The 19,540-nt window shown below is 36.6% G+C and overlaps 1 protein-coding gene across 7 annotated transcripts in view; it reads right to left on the bottom strand.

Moving 5' to 3' along the window:
* Positions 1–723: 723 nt before the first annotated feature.
* Positions 724–19,540, bottom strand: part of LOC127520425 (complement C3) — a 29,266-nt gene continuing 10,449 nt past the window's right edge. For 2 of the 7 annotated variants that reach the window (XM_051908474.1, XM_051908477.1), the window contains exons 12-42: positions 19,319–19,434; positions 18,433–18,588; positions 14,634–14,843; positions 14,353–14,553; positions 13,971–14,129; positions 13,761–13,890; positions 12,841–12,903; positions 12,162–12,681; positions 11,998–12,083; positions 10,348–10,487; positions 10,053–10,262; positions 9,835–9,901; positions 9,125–9,211; positions 8,775–8,978; positions 8,610–8,685; positions 8,360–8,519; positions 8,151–8,261; positions 7,262–7,406; positions 7,016–7,179; positions 6,769–6,924; positions 5,804–5,863; positions 5,612–5,702; positions 4,433–4,484; positions 4,237–4,324; positions 3,581–3,670; positions 3,379–3,484; positions 1,955–2,044; positions 1,782–1,865; positions 1,623–1,703; positions 1,024–1,171; positions 724–947 (exon numbers count right to left, since the gene is read on the bottom strand). In XM_051908474.1, coding sequence (XP_051764434.1) covers positions 803–947; positions 1,024–1,171; positions 1,623–1,703; positions 1,782–1,865; positions 1,955–2,044; positions 3,379–3,484; positions 3,581–3,670; positions 4,237–4,324; positions 4,433–4,484; positions 5,612–5,702; positions 5,804–5,863; positions 6,769–6,924; positions 7,016–7,179; positions 7,262–7,406; positions 8,151–8,261; positions 8,360–8,519; positions 8,610–8,685; positions 8,775–8,978; positions 9,125–9,211; positions 9,835–9,901; positions 10,053–10,262; positions 10,348–10,487; positions 11,998–12,083; positions 12,162–12,681; positions 12,841–12,903; positions 13,761–13,890; positions 13,971–14,129; positions 14,353–14,553; positions 14,634–14,843; positions 18,433–18,588; positions 19,319–19,434 — 4,196 coding nt within the window. In that variant the 3' untranslated portion in view covers positions 724–802. Of the gene's footprint in view, positions 948–1,023; positions 1,172–1,622; positions 1,704–1,781; positions 1,866–1,954; positions 2,045–3,378; positions 3,485–3,580; positions 3,671–4,232; positions 4,325–4,432; positions 4,485–5,555; positions 5,703–5,803; positions 5,864–6,768; positions 6,925–7,015; positions 7,180–7,261; positions 7,407–8,150; positions 8,262–8,359; positions 8,520–8,609; positions 8,686–8,774; positions 8,979–9,124; positions 9,212–9,834; positions 9,902–10,052; positions 10,263–10,347; positions 10,488–11,997; positions 12,084–12,161; positions 12,682–12,840; positions 12,906–13,760; positions 13,891–13,970; positions 14,130–14,352; positions 14,554–14,633; positions 14,844–17,207; positions 17,352–18,432; positions 18,589–19,318; positions 19,435–19,540 lie in introns of those variants that run through there. The other 5 variants (XR_007932109.1, XM_051908475.1, XR_007932110.1 and 2 more) reach the window with 5 other exon arrangements.

Below are 19,540 nucleotides of genomic sequence, written 5' to 3'. Positions count from 1 at the left end.
AGCTTCCGCCAGAGCGCCTTCCGTATTCAACTTAGGAAGAAAGTGTAAAATGGCATCGCTTCAGTTAAGCTTTTTCCGTAAGTTGAATAGGAAAGGCGTAGGACGTAGCATACGTTTTTTGAACTGTGAGAGTTTTACCAAAGTCCCTTTAATTATTCTGTAGTCTTTGGTTTTACACTTTCTTCGTAAGTTGAATACGGAAGGCGGTCTGGCGGAAGCTAGAAATTTTACTTCATAACTTGTTAAATATGGATTTTTTTTTTTTTTTTTTTTTTTTACACAAACACATCGCTTCACTTCAGAAGGCCTTTATTAAGCCCCCAAAGCCATGTGAAGTACGTTTATGATGGATGGATGTGGATGGAAGCACTTTCTTCAGCTCATACTCGTTGGTATCGCTCACTGCCATTATAAAGCTTGGATGTGTCAGGATATTTATTAAGAAAGTCATATACACCTAGGATGGCTTGAGGGTGAGTAAAGCTTGGGGTAATTTTCATTTGAAAGTGAACTAATCCTTTAAGCAATAAATGACTGTCAATTAGAATATGGATGATGTTTTGGTAGTTGTTTTTCTTACACACATGCATTTTTGAAGTTGTAAATAAAACAAAGATTATTGGAACATGTTTTACAAGAAAATATTATTTCAGTCTCTCTATTTCTACTTGCAGCTTCATTGTAACTGATTGTGAAATTTGCAAGCAATAACTGAGTAAAAACTGTATCTACGTCAAATTTATTTCAGTGGACTGAAACCAATAACCATGACAATTCATCAGTTCAAAGAATAGCATTTGGCTCAAGACTGACAGCCGCTTTCTGTCAGTGCCGTTGCGAAGCTCTTCAGCTCGTTGCATTTCACCTGCAGAGCAGATCCAGCACCGCATTCAGACTCGGCCGGCCAGCGCTCGACCCACGTGTCTTTACCCAGCGTATACACATACCTGAGAGGGAAAACGTGAGTGAATAGTGAAATACAGACCCTAACATGTACAATTTCAGTGCTATTATGCTGCTCACCTGTTGGACGTGCTCCCTGCTTGCCAAACATCAGCGATCGGCCCAATGATCAGATAGTCCTGACCTTCTCTCAAACCAAGCCCTGTCCTACAACTTGCATGAGAAAGGAACATTCTTCTTTCCTTCTCGTTCAGACCTTCTTCTGTCCCTACACAAACAGATATGTATTCAGATACATGAGGTTAGATGAGAAAATAAGACTCTATACTCTTAAAAATAAAGCGTCTTTATTGGCATCTATGATGAAGAAGGTTCTTAAGATTTTTAAAATGTTCTTCACACTAAGAAAAAAATGGTTCTTTTAAGAATTGTTCACTGAAAGGTTCTTTGGGGGACCAAAAATGGTTATTCTATGGCATGAAAAAGACTTTTGTGCAAGACAGTGTGCTTTTCAGAAGGAGGGGCTTCATAACGACGGAAACTAAACAGCGTTACTGACAGACTGGGAAAAGAGGTGCTGAAACAATGTCAAATATGTGAAAAATAATGTGTTTTTTGAACATTCAAACATGAAAACCTATTCTATTAGAGCCCCAAAACAAAGTCAAGACTTTGTAAAAGGGCATAATAGGTCATCTTTAAGAGTGTAGTAGACGTACCCTCTTTGATAACCTGCACAATCTCCATATCATACTGATCATAGTGACTCTGGCTGGCGCTGATCAGTTTGACCCTGTAGGCTGAAGAAAAGACACATTTATTGAGAAGATGGTGACATCATGATGTGTTCCCCCAAAACAGACAGAAGAAACAATCACCATGATGTAATCCATTGCACACAGCAGCCTTCCTCTGTTCTTTCCCAAAAGACAAGGAGTCCTCTTTCATTACACAACAGTCACCTATGAAAGAAAGTTGTATAATTTTGGTTTATAACTGGTTAAAGGTAAGAAGTTGATTGAAAACACAAAGACAGTCCTGCTGAACTGACCCTGTGAGCAGCGGCACACGTCGTCTTTGCAGATCTGATCGAGCTGCTGTTGGTCTTCAGGAGGAGAGTAGAATCTGCTACAGCGCTTATCTGACAGAACAGAGACCGCAGTCGTGATCACACCGTTAGTTAGCATTGTATGGAGCACCGTGGATGACATGCAAGGAAACAAAGATATTGTGGCCACGATTTAACTAATTTAAAATGAGGGAATGAATTAGTACAACGTGGCCATGATTTACTAAAACAAGTAAAACTAAATAATAAAATTTGCCTAATAAGTCGTCACAATGTGGCCACAATATCTAATTTTCTTTTTTCGCACGTCTTGTACGGGACTCCAAAGCATTCATCACGTTAAACGGGCGTTTTCAAATTGAGGTCCATGAGCCAGAAGGGGGTGCTAGATAATATGACTACTTTTTTGTCAAAATTAACTCTTTCCTGCCATTGACAGAATTTTAATTTATGACACAATGCTTCCCCACCATTTACAGAATTTTCCGTCATTTATGACACAATGCTTCCCTGCCATTGATGGAATTTTCCTGTGCAAGTTTCGGGCGTGTTGATGGAAGCAATGCGACAAAGTCTTAGATAAAAATGTAGAAAAACGCTGTCGGGGAAAGAGTTAAATGTTCAACGCAATCATTTTTAACAAGTTGCTTCAGAATGATACTTACAAATAAACCAGAATTGTATTGAATTAATCAAAAATGTCTTGATGGCAAGTAAAAAAGTAACTTCAGACAAAGAAAATATTTCCAGATAATATTTGCATAATTTGCTTTGTCTTCAGTAAAATACAATGTAAAAGGTAATTATCACTTTTTATTAACAATTATTAAATTACATGTTGTCTTTATAATGTCACACTATTTTTCTTATAAGTTATAAGTCTAACTAGGTTTTATTTATATGAAGAAGAAAAAAAAAACCCAGTCAGTGTAATTGGCGTTTGGTGCCGCTTTATATAGGCAGAGCGCCAACCGCTATTCATGCACTTGAACACCATTGCAAAACTGTTTTTTCCTGTTATCTCTTCCTGAACGGCCCCCCTGGGGGGCATGCCCCACACTTTGAGAACCACTGACTTAAAGCACGTTTTAAATGTCTGAACTCATAGATACTAATTTAAAAAGCTAATCAAATTAATCATTTTGTTCTAAAAATGTGGTGCTTAAGTTAAAAGAAGCTCAACTTTTAGGAAAAACATGGTGTTCCTCATGCTTGCTAGCACATTGCTATGAAACTGATAGCATATTCGGCTGCTCAGAAAAGAAACAGCATCCCTCTCTGCACAGTTTGAGTTATTCATGCTTGTAGCAGAAACAATGTGAGATGATTTAAGTGGCAAAGTTAACAGTGTAGATTAGCAATATAACTTCACAAACATTGCTTTGCAAACCTTTGTGTGTACGAACCTTTGTTGTAGTACTGGTAAACTGTGACAGTGGAAGGCTGAAGGAGCCCCACTTTAAATTTCTGATGCAGTCTGAATGAGATCATGTCTGTCTCAGTACTGGACACCTGTCCGGGTCATACATACAAAAACAAATATTCAATGTTGCCTTCATTTACATCATGTTAAACAAGTATGACCTTTAAGGGTGATTGTTAGGTTACCTTAAACAAGTGAATTATGAGGGATCCTCTGTCACTCAGGTTGTCCACCACTTGAAAGTTGTTAATATAGCGGTCCACTGAATTTTTAAGCTGAAAAATCAGCCCAGACATTATCACTATTATAACCTAATGATTTGCCTTGCTGTATACTGTCTACATAGGTAGCTGCCTACATAGTTAGCATCCTAACTGTCAAGGTGACAGATTTGAAACATTCTTTACAGTCAGAAACTCTGCGCACCACACAAATAGACTCAACTTACAACTGATTCCAATAGAGTTCAAAGTTAGCATGTTGCTAAGCTAAAAGCACAATACTCTTGGCATGAAAATACAAAGAACTCAAAAATGTAGGGTAGAAACGTTCACTGGTGTCGTGAATGAAAAAAAAAAAACTATTTTTAATCAACATGAACTTATTTTCATGATTTCTTCATCCATCTTGGATGCATCTTGCAATGCATCATGGGATTGCATTCTCCATGATAGATGTAAGAAATGCTGCAAAATTAGGTATCTTAGCCAAAATTAGACGTTTCATGTCTGGAGCGCACATGTGATGCCTTAAAATGTTGTCTAGGCTACAACACGGCTAGCTACAGAATTAGATGCTATCGCTGATGTAATGCCACATTGTGTCATGAGTTTGATCTCACCGACTCTAAATCTGAGTTTTCAGGCTCAAAGCCAGTAGGCAGGCCGATGTCCAGAATCACCATCCTCACTTGGCGTCCCTCCAGAGCCCTTTGGGGGTGCAAAGCAGAGAATTGTAGTATTGAATTGTGGAATTGTGGTACCACAATAATCTATCCTGGCAAAAAATAAGATATCTACTTGTATACAAGTGCTCACCTCACGTGGATATTGAGTCTGTAGGACTTTTCTACATCCGGTGGGGGTTTTTCTAAAATGGACCAAAGAGTGATCTAAATGAAAACTTATACGCTAACTTGTACGCTAACTAAAAAAAAAAAAAAAAAAAAGTTAACTATGATTACCAGAACAGTTAAAAAAAACAGTAGCAAACTTTTTAGTTTTACAGATTGAATATATTTCATTAGCTTATATAATGTCAGGTAACACTTTGTTAGTGTTATTACACGTTACATGTACTTACTATAGTAATAACAGTAAATTATGCATAATTACATCCTAACCCTAACCGTATATTAGGTACATGTTGTTCATTAATATTCAAAGTACTAAACTCTGTTTAGTATCTTTATAATAACTGACAACCACCTTAAAAACAAGTGGTAATGAGAAAAGCCACATGATGAATCAAAGTTTATCACTAGTAGTTTTTGAAGTTAACTACTAATATTTAGAAGACAATAAAATAATGCAATAAACATTAATTTAACAACATAAGATGTAACACAAAACTCTAATATACATAACGCATAACAAAAAACTAAGAAGAAACAATTACTTAAATGAAAAAACATCAAATGTAAAGTGTCACAATGGGAATTCTGGGAATGTCAATTTACAGTTTTTTGTTGTAAATTATAAGATGGATTCTTTTCTACTTCCAAAACTGTACATTTTACAGTAAAATTATGAAATGTTCCAGTAGACCTATTACAGTTTTTTTTTTTTACCATGTATGGAGTAAGGGAACTTACCATTAACTATTAGTTAACTATAGTAGTTTTACAGACTTTGACCGTTAAGTTTGCAATAATTTTTTACACACAGCAAGCCAAGGACTATGGAAGCTTGTTTCCACCAGGGAATAAATTTCCTCAGAGATATAAACTCTCAATTCTGAGAAAAAAAGTCAACCCAATTGTGGAAGAAAAAAGTCAACTCAATTGTGACTTTTTTTCTTGCAATTGCAAGAGTTTACATCCCACAATTCTGACTTTATAACTCATAATTGCTCACACAAAAAAAAAGTCAGAACTGCATGATATAAACTTGCATTTGCAAGAAAAATAGTCAGAATTTTGAGATAAAATTTTGCAATTACCTTTTTTATTATCTGGTGGAAACAAGCTTCCATATAAAACTGAGTAGAGAACGCACCATTAGTCTCAGCGATGGAGACGTCCAGCTGAAAGCCGTTACACGTGCTGTTCTCGTACACAGCAGGAAGCTGGTGGTACACAGTCACTACCTGGGACACATAAAACGCAACAGAGAAAAGATTAACTAATTACGTCTTGGTTTTATATTTTAATAATTCAATAGTTTGGTGTAGATGTGGGCATTTAGCACCTCCAAAATTCCCTTGCCCCTCCCAGAAGCCACTACTGTGAATTTCTGGTCAAGCGGTACCTGGAAGAGATAATGAAAGTGAGTAGAGTTATTGTATTTCATCCAAACATTCTTTTCCTTTATATATGGAGTTATTATACTGCCAAATGTCGAAAGAGCATTTCTGTAACGCAATGATACAATCATGTAAAACACAAATGCAAATCTTTCCAACTTAAAGGTTTAGTTCACCCAAAAATGAAAATTCTGTCATTAATTACTCACCCTCATGTCGTTCCACACCCATAAGACCTTTGTTCATCTTCAGAACACAAATTAAGATCTTTTTGATAAAATCCGTTGGCTCAGTGAGGCCTCTATTGCCAGCAAGATAATTAACACTTTCAGATGTCCAGAAAGCTACTAAAGACATATTTAAAACAGTTCATGTGACTACAGTGGTTCAACCTTAATGTTATAAAGCGATGAGAATACTTTTTTTGCGCCAAAAAAACAAAATAACGACTTTCAACAATATCTAGTGATGGGCGATTTCAAAACACTGCTTCATGAAGCTTCGAAGCTTTACGAATCTTTTGTTTCGAATCAGTGGTGTGTGTGTATCAAACTGCCAAAGTCACGCCCCCCAGTGGTGAACCACTGAAATTTCAAAACACTTATGACGTAACAAAGCCTCATTTAGCAGTTTGATACACGCTCCGAACCACTGATTCGAAACAAAAGATTCATAAATGAGAGATAGTCAGAAACGCTGTGCTAGGGTGACTGGGACAGGAAGAGCACTGTATATTTGAGAGTTTTGTGCAAGAACGAAGGGAATCTGTTCGAGCTGAGAGATTTTCGCTTGCACAGTACATGATTGTATTTTCGCGCTACAATAATGTGCTTTCAACATTTGGCAGTATAATGACACCATAAATTTCTACAAAAACATAAAGGGAAGTTTGAAAGATAGATGATCGCACCCGTGAGGATCGGGCCACATAAGCAACTTTGGGATCGAAGGTCCAGCGTACGTCACTTCGACCGGGAACACTGAGCTGCACCAACAAATTGAGGTCAGAAGGAGGAGGGCTCTTCACTAGGTACTCAGACAGGGCCTGTAGCACGACCATAGTAGACTGATGGGAGACAAACAGTCATTATATGAATAACCATGTACCTTAAATACAAAAATAGGACAAGTAGTGAAAGTTTACTTGTGGTTTTTACCTGAGTAGAGCCGTACCCTCCCCCAATGCCACGCTTCTCGCTCAGCCATCGAAAGGGTGCGACTGCTTCTTCCATGTGGCCACTTTTGACAAGCGCTAACAATGCGTAGCCTGTAGCTTCCAGTGTGAAGAAATGATTAGAAGAGTCAGGCCAGTGGGTACGGTCTGTAGACAGAAAATAAAGATGAGAAAGACAGGACAACACAAAGCAACATATTTCATATTTTTGTTTTCAAAAGATAAGTACCAGGTGAGGCTAAATTTAACAACATGCTCTTCATGCAGCCGTGGTTGGAAACTGCTAAGGCGTAGCATGCTATAGCTGCTGTGTACGGCCTCGTCAGCCGGGAGAAATGCTCTCTTAGAAACATCGCTGCTTTTCTGGTCTTGTCCTGCAATGATCAAATGTAGAAAATACAATTAGCACGACTGAACATGTGAAAACTTATGTTATTGAATTCCAGTTTTCTGGTTTGCCTGGAAGTACGACATTGTTGTACCTTTGTCTATTCAAACATCAGGAATATCGCAATTTTTTTTAACGTAACTTTCTATTCATTCAACAAAATTTGATATTATATTTATTTCATATATTCCAATATATGAAATAAATATAATATCAAATTTTGCTGCAATTATTTAATTTAGCTATTGTATTAATTATTATTATTGTTGTAAAATTGAATTTACCTATTTGTATATTAAATTTTTTTTTTTTTTATTATTATTTAATTCAGCTATTGCCCTAACTATTAGGAAAATTGCTATATTTAATTATTTAAATTATATTTGTTTTAATTAATTCAGCTAATGTCTTAATCATTTACTTTGGCTATTGTCCTAATGTAACGTGGAGATCTATATCTGTTTAGTTTCATTGTGTTTTGGTTCTGTTCAGTTTGGTTCAGTTCCCTGTGCTTATTAGTTTCCATAGTTCCTAATCAATTTATGATTGTGTTTCATTACAGTCACAGTCTGTGACACCTAACTATTTAATTCAGCTATCGTCCTAATTATTTAATTTAGCTTTTGTCCTAATTATTGAATGTAGTTATTGTCCTAATTATGTAACTTAGCTATTGTTTTAATAATTTAATTTAACTACTGTATAATTCAGATGTTTTTAGCCAAATTACCTGTATGTCGAGGTCTGGCTCTTTGCAGGTAACAGCATTTTGTGCCTCTGCCAAAGCAATGAGCACAAATGCAGTCAGAGACACTCTGGATTCAGAGCCTTGCAGGCCTCCCTGCATCACAGAACATGTGTTAGTACTGTGAGAAAGCATTCAGATAACCTTTTATAGATTATTATGAAACTAGTGCAATCACACGTATTAATTCTCACCGTCATACTAGTGTCGTAGACAGGATTGTTCTCCTGAAAGGATCCATCTGGATGCTGTTTATTCTTGAGTAGGTACAGCAGAGGGCCACACAGATGCTTCTCACTGACACTGATAAATGAGTGTGCCATGGAGAACACCTTCACCACATACGCAGTGATCCTGAGACAGACAGAACATCAAGACACATGAACTCTACTGGGAAATGTTCAATATAGTGCTGCAGTTTAGGTGATGTGCTGGCATGAATACCATGTGCTGGTGCCTTCTTTGGCGTAGGGAGGGTACGAGTCATCGGTTTTCCGATAATTAAGTTGATTTTCATAACCTATAAAAACAAAAAATAATATAAATAAATAATTTATCTTAATCATATCTGAAAGAATGCAGTTCATCCCTGTTTGTGTCTCACCGCACCTTTTTGTATGTATTTGATGGCCTCTTCTCTGCGATGTATTCCCACAATGTCCCAGTTTGCACTGTGGTCCAAGTAATGGGCTGCAATGAGTGGCAGTGTGATCCTGGCCAGGTTCTGCTCCACACACCCGCCGGGCATGCGGATCAATGACGCCAGTGAGTCCTCCTTAATGGAGTTATCAATGCTGTCTGCCAGCAAATCACCTGAAGAACGGATTAAAAAAAGCACATGTGACTGGAAACAAAACTGGGAAATTCTTGACAGTTGATGTCAAGAATTAAATTTCAATAATGTAATTGAATGTTAATACTATTTTATAATATGAGTATTGCTTAATAAAATGTCAAACCTCTGACATTCACAAATGTCTCCGGCAGAGACTTTGGTACAACGGCGTCCAACTGCATCTTCTCCACTTCTATCATCTGTCTCCCAGCTGAGATGAAGAAAATATTTAATCATTTATTATAACAAAAATATATAAATGAAAGCATATAATTAAAGGTGGGGTAAGTAGATTTTCAAAAACGCTGTTGGACATATTTGAAATCAACCCAAACAAACCCACCCCTCTCTTCATTGCTCCAAAACTCACTCTCCAATCCTAACCACACTGCTCCAAGTTTTCTAATATTAACGCAGGTCCTAAAAATCTTGCCCAGTCATAAACCTTCATTTCAGTGATATTCTTTTGAGCTCTTTTGTATTGTATCATCTCTCTTCCTGCAGTTTTTCTTCAAATCTCCCTCTTGCTCGTTCTCTCTCCTCGACCGTTATAGCTACGCCCCCTAATGCTGATTGGTTACACGTTTGTTGTCGGTGTTGGCCCGACTAACTTCCAAACAGTGTTTTTCAAAATCTACTTACCCCACCTTTAATAAATTATTAAAATTAACATATACATTAATAATATAACATACTTTTCATGCATAAAGACCCATTCATACTGTAAAAAAGTGTTACAAATATTACAAAGGCAAGAAAAAAGTTGTAAAGTTAAATAAATGTTTTTTATGTTATCATTGCACTGATCATGAATACACTTCCAACCAGTCTTACCACTGTCTCCTTTCTCAGTGGGGCTCAACACAAAGCTCCTCACTTTAATTGTCTGGATGCCTTCTACCTAAAACACAACATATATACATCATATATACAGTTATTGCTCTAACGTTACAAAAAACACATAACATGTACCAAGTAACATATCTAATATAAAATATTTTCAATATTACGAGTGAGACCCAAGACAGAGACGGTTTTAGTAGCCCACTTACTACCACACGTAGATTCTTCCTCACTGCATCTTGCCCCATGAAGGAGGCTGCGATGGCTGTGACCTGTAGGGGGAGCTCTCCTGTTTTAAGGGGGATGATGGTGTATGTAATGAGCTTGGAGGAGCTGGCCTGTACTGAAACCTGCTGTCTGTGGGGTCCACTAAATGCCACACTACACATGTCCTCTGTCTTATCCAGGATCACCATTACCTGCAAACACACAGTTGTTCAGGTCAGGTCACAAAGACGTTAGTGTCGGAGTGTGTTTATTGTTTGGTGACTGTGTGAATCTAACCTCCAGTTTTGAGTTCCTGTAGTTGTGGACCACAGCTTTGATTTCCACATGTTCATTTCTGGACACTGAGTGAGGCAACCGCAGGTCTATGAAGAACGGCTTCCACGCCCGCACGTTATAAGGTTCAGCTACACAGAAACCTGCAAGAGGTTCACAAACCAGGAATAAACTCATTCTCAGGGACTTTTTCACATTCATTCTCAGAAATGTCTGACACAAGATATAGCATTATATATCATATATACAACTATTGCTCTAACGTTACAAAAACCATGTTGTACCAACATGTAACAACTAATAAAATATTTTCAATATTACGTGTGAGACATGTCTGATATACAGGATTAAAAGCTAAATAATACATATTATAATATAAAATAAAATAGTCATAATTCATGTGCAGAAATGTTTGGCATGTTGCACTAAAAGCTAAATAATAATTAGTAAATATTCATAATTTATATGCAGAAATGTTTACATGTAGGTTTAAAAGTTAAATAAGTATTAAAATATTCATAATTCATATGCAGAAATCATTTACATAAATTTAGTATTAAAGCCTAAATAATAATTAACAAAATATTCATAATTAATTTGACATAACATTAAAAGCTAAATAATTATTAAAATATTCATAAATTATATAAAGAAATTATTGGCATGTAGCATTATAAGCTAAATAATTATTATGAAAATATTCATAATTTATATGAAGAAATGCTTGACATGTTGCTTTAAAAGCTAAATAATAATAATTTAAATATTCATAGTTCATATGCAGAAATGTTTGACATGTAGGATTAAAAACTAAATAATTATTAATAAAATATTCATAATACATTTGACGTGTAGCATTAAAAGCTAAATAGTTAATATTGAAATTTTCAGAATTGACGAAGAAGTACTTGACATGTAGCATTAAAAGCGAAATAATAATTTAAATATTCATAATTTGTATGCAGAAATGCTTTGCATGTAACATTAAAAGCTAAATAACTATTAATACAAAATATGTAATTCAAATGCAGAAATATTTGACATGTAGGATTAAAAACAAATTATTAATAATTATTAATAAAATATTCATAATACATTTGACATGTAGCATTAAAAGTGAAATAATATTCGTAATTAAATATTCATATTAATATATATGCAGAAATGCTTTGCATGTACCATTAAAAGTTAAGCAATTATTAAAATATCCAATTCATATGCAGAAACACTTGATATGTAGCATTAAATGCTAAATAATAATAATTATTATTATTATTATTAAAATATCTAATTCATATGCAAAAACACTTGACATGGAACAAAAAGCCAAATAAAAATATTCACAATTCATATGCGTAAATGTTAGACAGCATTAAAATAAATGATTAAATTAGTTATCACTGTGGCAGATTTAAAACCATGTAAAAATCAATTCTGTGTGTCAGATTTTACACATTTAAACATAAAACAAATAGACAAATATCAGCTGATTTCTATTCTAGCTTATAGAATTGTGCTGTATTGTGTGGCTACACTAAAACTGAAGAATCTTCTACTACAAAAGCTTTTTATTCTGCTGTCAGTGGCTTTAAACACATTAAAGAAGCCCTGCTCCGACGGTCAGATGGTTTGGACAAGAACAGAGCTGTTTACCTCTCTCAGGTGAGGAACTGACGGCTAGAAACCCCCACTGAGTGATACTGTCAGGAAGAACGGTGTCCACTGGAAATACAGCCAGCCTGGAATAAAAGCAGGAGAGACACTTCCATCAATGAACATGATAAAAGTGGGACTTCTTCGCTGAGTCAAACTCTTACCCATCAGACTTGGGTACACTGGGCAGTCTGATGTCAGTCCACAGCCACGACTCGAAGAACTTGGAGCGCACGTAAATGTCTTCTATAACAGCTAAATCATCTTCATCGAACTCTTGATCCTCTTCCTCCTCCTCCTCTTCCATCTTTGCACCAAGACTCTCTTCGCGTACTGGCGGCAGAGATTTGACAGGGGCAGATGCGAGGACGTGACCCTCCATACGTTCTGAATAACTGAAAAAAGTAAAACGAAACCTGTTAACTCCATAATGAAGCGTAGGTAAAATAAGGTGGGTGGTGGTGTGTGGAGGGGTGGTGGTTGGTGGAAGGGTGGTCGTCGGAGGCCTGGTAACGTCACCGAGCTCCTCCCCTCTGTACTCTGCACAACAGCGGAGGAAAGCTAACACGCAGCTCCAGTCCTCAGTGATGTAGAGGGAGCGACGGTAGCATGAATAGGGCATGGGAATCTCCCTCATGCCATCCACACAACATCTCTTCAGGAACTGGTCAGAATATACCTTCTCTGAGAGAAAAGAACACATTTAGGATGACTTAGCAATTAGCACGACTCGTTAACTCTTGCTAACGCTTTTGCCAACACTTGCAAATCTCCACTTCTCTAACAAACTGTAACATACCAAACTTTTTAAAGATTTCTGATGCTTTGATGACACAGACTCACCCAGCTGCTCTCTGAGCTGCAGTTTGGCCGCAGAACGTCTTCTTCTAGATCTACTGGAGCAATCTATTCCAAACAAACCAAAGAAAATACACTCTTAAAATTAAAGGTTCTTTATTGGCATCTATGGTTCCATGACGAACCTTTAACATCCATAGAACCTTTCCATTCCACAAAACATTCTTTATAGTGGAAAAAGGTTCTTTAGATTTTTAAAATGTTCTTCACACTAACAAAACAATGGTTTTAAGAACTCAAAGGTTCTTTGGGGAACCATAAATGGTTCTTCTATGGCATCACTGTGAAACCAAGATGGTAAATGGGACGTGGATGCGGAAGGTCAAGTTCACCCTATAGAGTATCTATACGTAATCACAATGGCATTATTTTACATAACCTAATGTTACTTTAATGTTAACCGGCGATACATTACTGTGTTAACTATTGGCAAGATTATTTGTCCTGCATTTTTTTAATACACATTTTGTTTAGAAATTAAAAATGTGCAATTTTTGTGCAATTTTGTGTTGTTGCTATCCTCATTATCTTTGCCTAATTCTGAAGCTTTGAACTTGTTTTATAAATAGAACAATTCAAAAGTTTAGGGTCAGTAATATTTGAAAAAAATGAATACTTGAATTCATCAAGGAAGCATTAAATTTATCAAAAGTGACAGTGAAAACATTTAAAATGCTACGAGAGATTATTTCAAATAAATGCTGTTCTTTTCACATTTCTATTCATCAAAGAATCTTAAAATAAATGTATCCTGTTACTAATTCTGAAAGAAGCATAGGAGGCTTCTTTCAAAAACAAATATGTTCAATATATTAAATATGTTCATTAAATATGTTTTAATGGTAGTGTAAATACATTTATTCTAGAAGAATTAATTAGATGTTAATGTTGTATGTGTGAAGGACCTTTTTTGTAGTCAGTGGAACCTCCTGTGCTGGAATAAAACATCAGTCCTGCATCACTGAAAACACCCATATTATTCTTGCCTCCTCCTGAGGTGCAGCCCATATCACCCTGTCCCACCACCTCCCACACCTGAATGAAAGAGTCATGAGTATCAGAGAGACCCTGGAGAAGGTTCTGGAGAGTACAGTGAAAATGACGTCAACACTCACCTTCTTCTGCGTCAGGCGGTTTTTACTCAACAGAAAGATGGCATTATCCACAGCAACCAGGCTGACCTTTGCTCCCGGATCACCTTTGACTTGAAATTTAAAGCTGCTGCCTGGTGAGTAGGAATTGAATTTTTCACCCTCCACTGGTCCTACACTGAGCTAATACAACCGCAAAAACACACAAATGAAATGTTGCATTCATATGAAAATACAAATAAACAAATGCAAGCAACAATTATGACACTTATATGGACTTTTTTTGGGCAAAGTAACCCTTTGTTTAAAAGCCAGAAGCAGAATTACTTACACTATTGAACAATAGGCAAAATGTGCTAGAATCATGCAATGTTAATAATTTCTTATGGACGTCACATGAACTCACCGAACCTACACACCGGTCCTCCACATCAACAAACACAGAGTCTGCCACCACTTCCGCCCTATATTTCCATGGCAAAATGTAATACGCCACAATCCGAAACGCAGGTAGCATTTCTGTGGTAACCAGCAGAGGAATGTTTATGACATCTAGGTCTTTGACATTCACTCTACTAGCATGGATTATGTTTCCCTTATTCAAGACCTACAGAAACAATTGTAAATGTAATCAATTATGAGATTACAGTCATTTTCATCCCAAAATGGCCCAAGTGTCACACTCACGGCATATGTCAGCTGCTCCACAAACTTTTTTGATTTTGCTGAGGATTTGATGTACGCTTGGACGTTGAGACTGTCGCCCACCACCACTCGACTGGAACCCACTGAGATATGCAGGTAATGCCTGAAGCCCATAAAAGAGGCATACGGTTCCACACGCACCTCTTCAACAGCCTGCTGTTCTGGTTTCAGTAAAGGATTTGCTGTCTCCACCTACACATGAATATGTCAATCAAGACAACTCTCAAAATGGTTTTGGCAGGTTAATGAATATGGCGATGTTAATGTATTTGGTCTTGGCTGACTAGATCTGCTATGGCTGCTGCTGCTGCTGCTGCTGCATAAATAGACATACATAAATCCTGTAACAGATCTAGGCAGGTGGAGCTGGGGGAGGTGGAGGGTTACAGAGGAACTCTGATAGCACGCTGCAGGACTAGCTCACAGCAAACACTAAACCAGAAAATGTTGACGAAGCAATCTCATTGGCTGCAGGATCAACCGAGGCCAATCAGCTTATGTCATGCGGTAATGATGTGATTGCTTGCAGACTGCATGTAAAGGACCGATCAACGCCCTCTAGAGTTTCATGACAACTATATATATTTATACAACAGTTCTCGAATCCGATTGGCTGAGAGGTATTTTTCCGATCACTCCAATTTAGCTACTTTAACTAACTTTGAGCCTGTGTCTCTATCCTATCTAATAGATATTATTCATCATATGAAACCTGCATCTTGTTCTTTGGATCCTATTTCCCCATTTTTTTTGTGAAAGTATTGGACACTATTGGCCCATGTATCCAGTCTATAGTTAATAGTTGTCTTACTAATAGCTATGTTCCATCATGTTTTAAACATGCAGTGATACAGCCTGTGCTTAAAAAGGCTTCTCTAGATCCACTAGTTTTAAGCTTCCTTTTCTTTCGAAGGTACTGGAGAAGGTTGTTTTCATCAACTCTCTTCCTTTCTAAAGAATAATGACATATTAGATAGGTTTCAGTCTGGGTTCAGAGCCAAGCACAGCACAGAATCTGCTCTTTTGAAAGTGTTAAATGACCTGTTATTGGCTGTTGATTCTGGAAAATGTGTTGTTTTGGTTCTCTTGGATCTAAGTGCAGCCTTCGACACTATCGATCACTCTATTTTACTGAAACGTCTTGAGCAGTATGTTGGCATTAGGGGAACAGCTTTAAACTGGTTTGTGTCCTGTCTCAGGGGGAGAACTTCACATCCTCCTCTGCTGCATTTACATGCGGTGTTCCACAGGGCTCTGTCTTAGGCCCTGTTTTGTTTCTCCTTCCTTCCATTAGGCAATATTTTTCGCAAGCATCAGATTTCATATCATTGTTACGCAGATGACGTACAGCTTTATCTTCCAGTTAAGCCTGATGAAAATACATCTCCCCAGTCATTATTTGAGTGTTTGAGTTAAGTTAAAAGTTGGATGACAGAAAACTTAAGCTTCAGTTAAATGATTCTAAGACTGAAGTGTTAGTTTTTGGACGTCTGGATTCTGCCAATATCCTCTCAAAAACTTTGGGTCCTATAACTAACACTGTAGGTACCTATGCAAGAAATTTGGGAGTTATTTTTGACCCAGCACTTAAGTTTAAGAAACAAATAAACTCAGTTGTCAAATCAGCATTTTTCCAGCTCAGGATGATTACCAAAATTAAAACTTTTCTTTCATTCAGGGACTTAGAAACCATTATCTACACATTAATTTCATCAAGACTGGATTATTGCAATTCACTATATTTGGGGGTCACTCAATCGTGTTTGTCTCGCCTGCAGTTGGTCCAAAATGCTGCAGCCTGATTTTTAACAGGGACAAGGAAAAGGGAAAATATTACACCTGTTTTGTCTAGTTTGCACTGACTCCTCATTGAGTATAGAATCCAGTTCAAGGTATTATTGTATGTCTATATGTCCCTGACTGGCTTGGCTCCAAACTACTTATCGGATCTTCTCTCCTATCATCAGACCAATAGGCCTCTAAGGTCATCAAACACACTGCTGCTGTCAGTACCCAAAACACGCTTAAAGCTTAAGGGGGATCGTGCATTTTCAGTGGCAGCACACCAGTTGTGGAATAACTTGCCTTTTAGCTTGTGATCGGCCACTACAGTACAGGTTTTTAAATCTTTACTTAAGACATATCTTTATAAAAAGGCTTATGGACTGGAGTAACTGCTGTATACAGTTTTATTTTGTGTGAATTTCGTGTTGTGTACTACTTGTGATTTGTTTTATTTTATTGCTAATAGCATAATTCTATTTCTCTGTGCAGCACTTTGGTTGACTCTGTCGTTATTAAATGTGCTATATAAATAAATTAAACTGAAACTGAATTAAACTGAAACTTTCCAGCCATGCGATATTCTACCAGTATCACCACGGGAACCGTTTCACTGTTTGAATCACTCCGCTTTCAGCATTCTCACAGCGAGTGTCACGGTGGACAAGCAAGTCCACCATATTTTTACAGATACTGTTGTTGTGCCACAAAATGCAGTTTTAAGAGCTTTTTAGGCAAAAATGTAGTTATTTAGACTTCAAAAATGCAACTTACATGTAAACATAGTGCCTAGTTGAAAATTTAAGTTGAAATGTTTTCGGAGATTTGAGCTCCAGGCCGTCAGCGGCCATTCAGCGCTCATGTAACTGCAGAGAACAGCTTCACCTCAGCCAGTCCTTCAGGAATTTGCCGCTGGCTCTTATGTAGATGGTGATAAAACGTGAGATATAATTCATTTGGGGTATTTTAAACGGGCAATCTTTGGTTTTATTAATCTATTACTTGTTCCAGAGCTAATCGATTTGGCTTAAGGGCTATATTAAGTTTCATAACTTTATATTTACATTGAAATTAAATCCTGTACTAACTAGAGTGCTGCTTTTGTTCGTTTGACTACACTGTTTGCTTGTGTTTATTTCCTATTGTACTACTTATACTGTTATAATGGCTATTGTTGTTCATTTAAATATTATTGTTCCATAAATAATCATTTATATAAATAACATGCGGTATTTGGTATTGAGAAAGGGTCCGTTAGTGATTTCAACTTCAATGAAAGTTACATTATTACACCATTAGATGGCAGCAAAGACTGTCTTTATGAGTGAGTAATTTGCAAGGTTGTAAACAAGGACAATGTTACAAGAAGCAACTGACATGCATTGACTACCGGTGTCATGGGAAATCCCCTTAGCTGTTAAAATGACAAAGACAAAGATATCGCTTTCCTCAGCAGACATATAAACTGATTTTTCCATTATGAATGTAAGTCTGACGTGAAGAATATCAGCTAGATGCATGTAATGCACTCGCTTAGTCGATCTCTCTCTCATAATAAACTACTCTACATAATACAATGAGTTTCAATGAAGCGACTCAGCGTTCCTTCGTTACTAATTCTAAAGTGGCGTTTTAGAATTAGTAACGGAGGCTTGGGCTCAACTTTTAAACTATCAATTTGAGATTTGAATCTGTGGAAGAAGGAAATAGTTCCTCACAAAAGAGGGTTTTTAAAGACACTCCGTTGTTGTTGTTCTTATTTATTTACACACTCGTGCCATCAAACAGTTGTATAAACACAATATCACACTTGTAGCCATGCGATATGGCTGTATATCAGCACGCTGTGATTACCAAAGGCCGAATTACAGCTGTGCTGATATAGAGCGATATCGCACGGCTACTCGGGTGATATTGCTTATTTATTCAGCTCACAGTTAAATGCATTTTTGGATTGTTTCTTTTGTATGTGCATGTTTTTTTTCTGTGAATGACTTACTTTAAGTATCTGTGAATTACCATATGAACTGGCCAAGTTAGGCATGTTGATGTAGACTTTGATGGTGCCGCTGTGGACACTGATTGGACTTTCAAGAAAGCTGATTTTAACAGGAATATTAGGGGCTGGAGAGCCGTCATGGTTACTCACTGTAACCTAAACAACAAAATAAAAAAACTGAATTGTAATAATGCTACTGTCATGAGCTAAAATCAACAATCCTATCAAAAAATCAGATTAAAGGGATAGTTCACCCAAAAATGGCATCATTTACTCAGCCTAATATCTTTTTAGAAGGAACCTAAAAAAAAAAAAAAAGCTAATAAAACTTACAAAAGCACATAAAGTTATTAACATAATCTATCTATCTATCTATCTATCTATCTATCTATCTATCTGTCTGTCTGTCTGTCTGTCTATCTATCTATCTATCTGTTTATGTGTATAATATACATAAATATTTAAAAAAATCTTATTTTGGAAATGGGAACTAACTGAAATTTATTTTTATTTCAGTTTTAGTAATTTTAGTACTTCAACTAAAATGACTAAAACTGAAATAAAAATAAATTAAAGCCAAATAGAAATATTTAAAAAATGTAATAAAAATGACAAATGCACATAGCAAAATTACTAAAACAAAAATGTAAAAATAAAAGCTAACTCAAAATATTAATAAACACTATAAATAATGCTAAAATTACACTGCTTCTGTGTTCTTTTTAGAGCCTGACAGTCTGTGGTCATCGTCCACTCTCACTATATAGAAAAGAGCAGCTTGGGCATCCTGCTCCATTTCAGTTCAGGAAATGAAGTCAAACAGTATGAAATGACATGATGGGGAAACTATCCCTTGAAGCAGTAAACATCACAGAAATTAAATTACCGTCATGCCTAATGGCAGGCCAGGTTTGAAATACTTCGGTGCATCCCTGATGGAGAGCATGTATGGAGATATTACTATTTTAATGCCGGATTTCTCTGCTTCCACAAGATCGCTACCTGAGAAGAAAGTCTTAAAGGATTAGTCCACTTTCAAATAAAAATTTCCTGATAATTTACTCACCCCCATGTCATCCAAGATGTCCATGTCCTTCTTTTTTCAGTC

Source organism: Ctenopharyngodon idella, chromosome 10 (genome assembly GCF_019924925.1).
Source record: "Ctenopharyngodon idella isolate HZGC_01 chromosome 10, HZGC01, whole genome shotgun sequence".
In the NCBI taxonomy this organism is placed as follows: domain Eukaryota; kingdom Metazoa; phylum Chordata; class Actinopteri; order Cypriniformes; family Xenocyprididae; genus Ctenopharyngodon; species Ctenopharyngodon idella.
The sequence above is the reverse complement of the archived record's forward strand: the minus strand, read 5'-3'. Positions and strand labels throughout refer to the sequence as shown.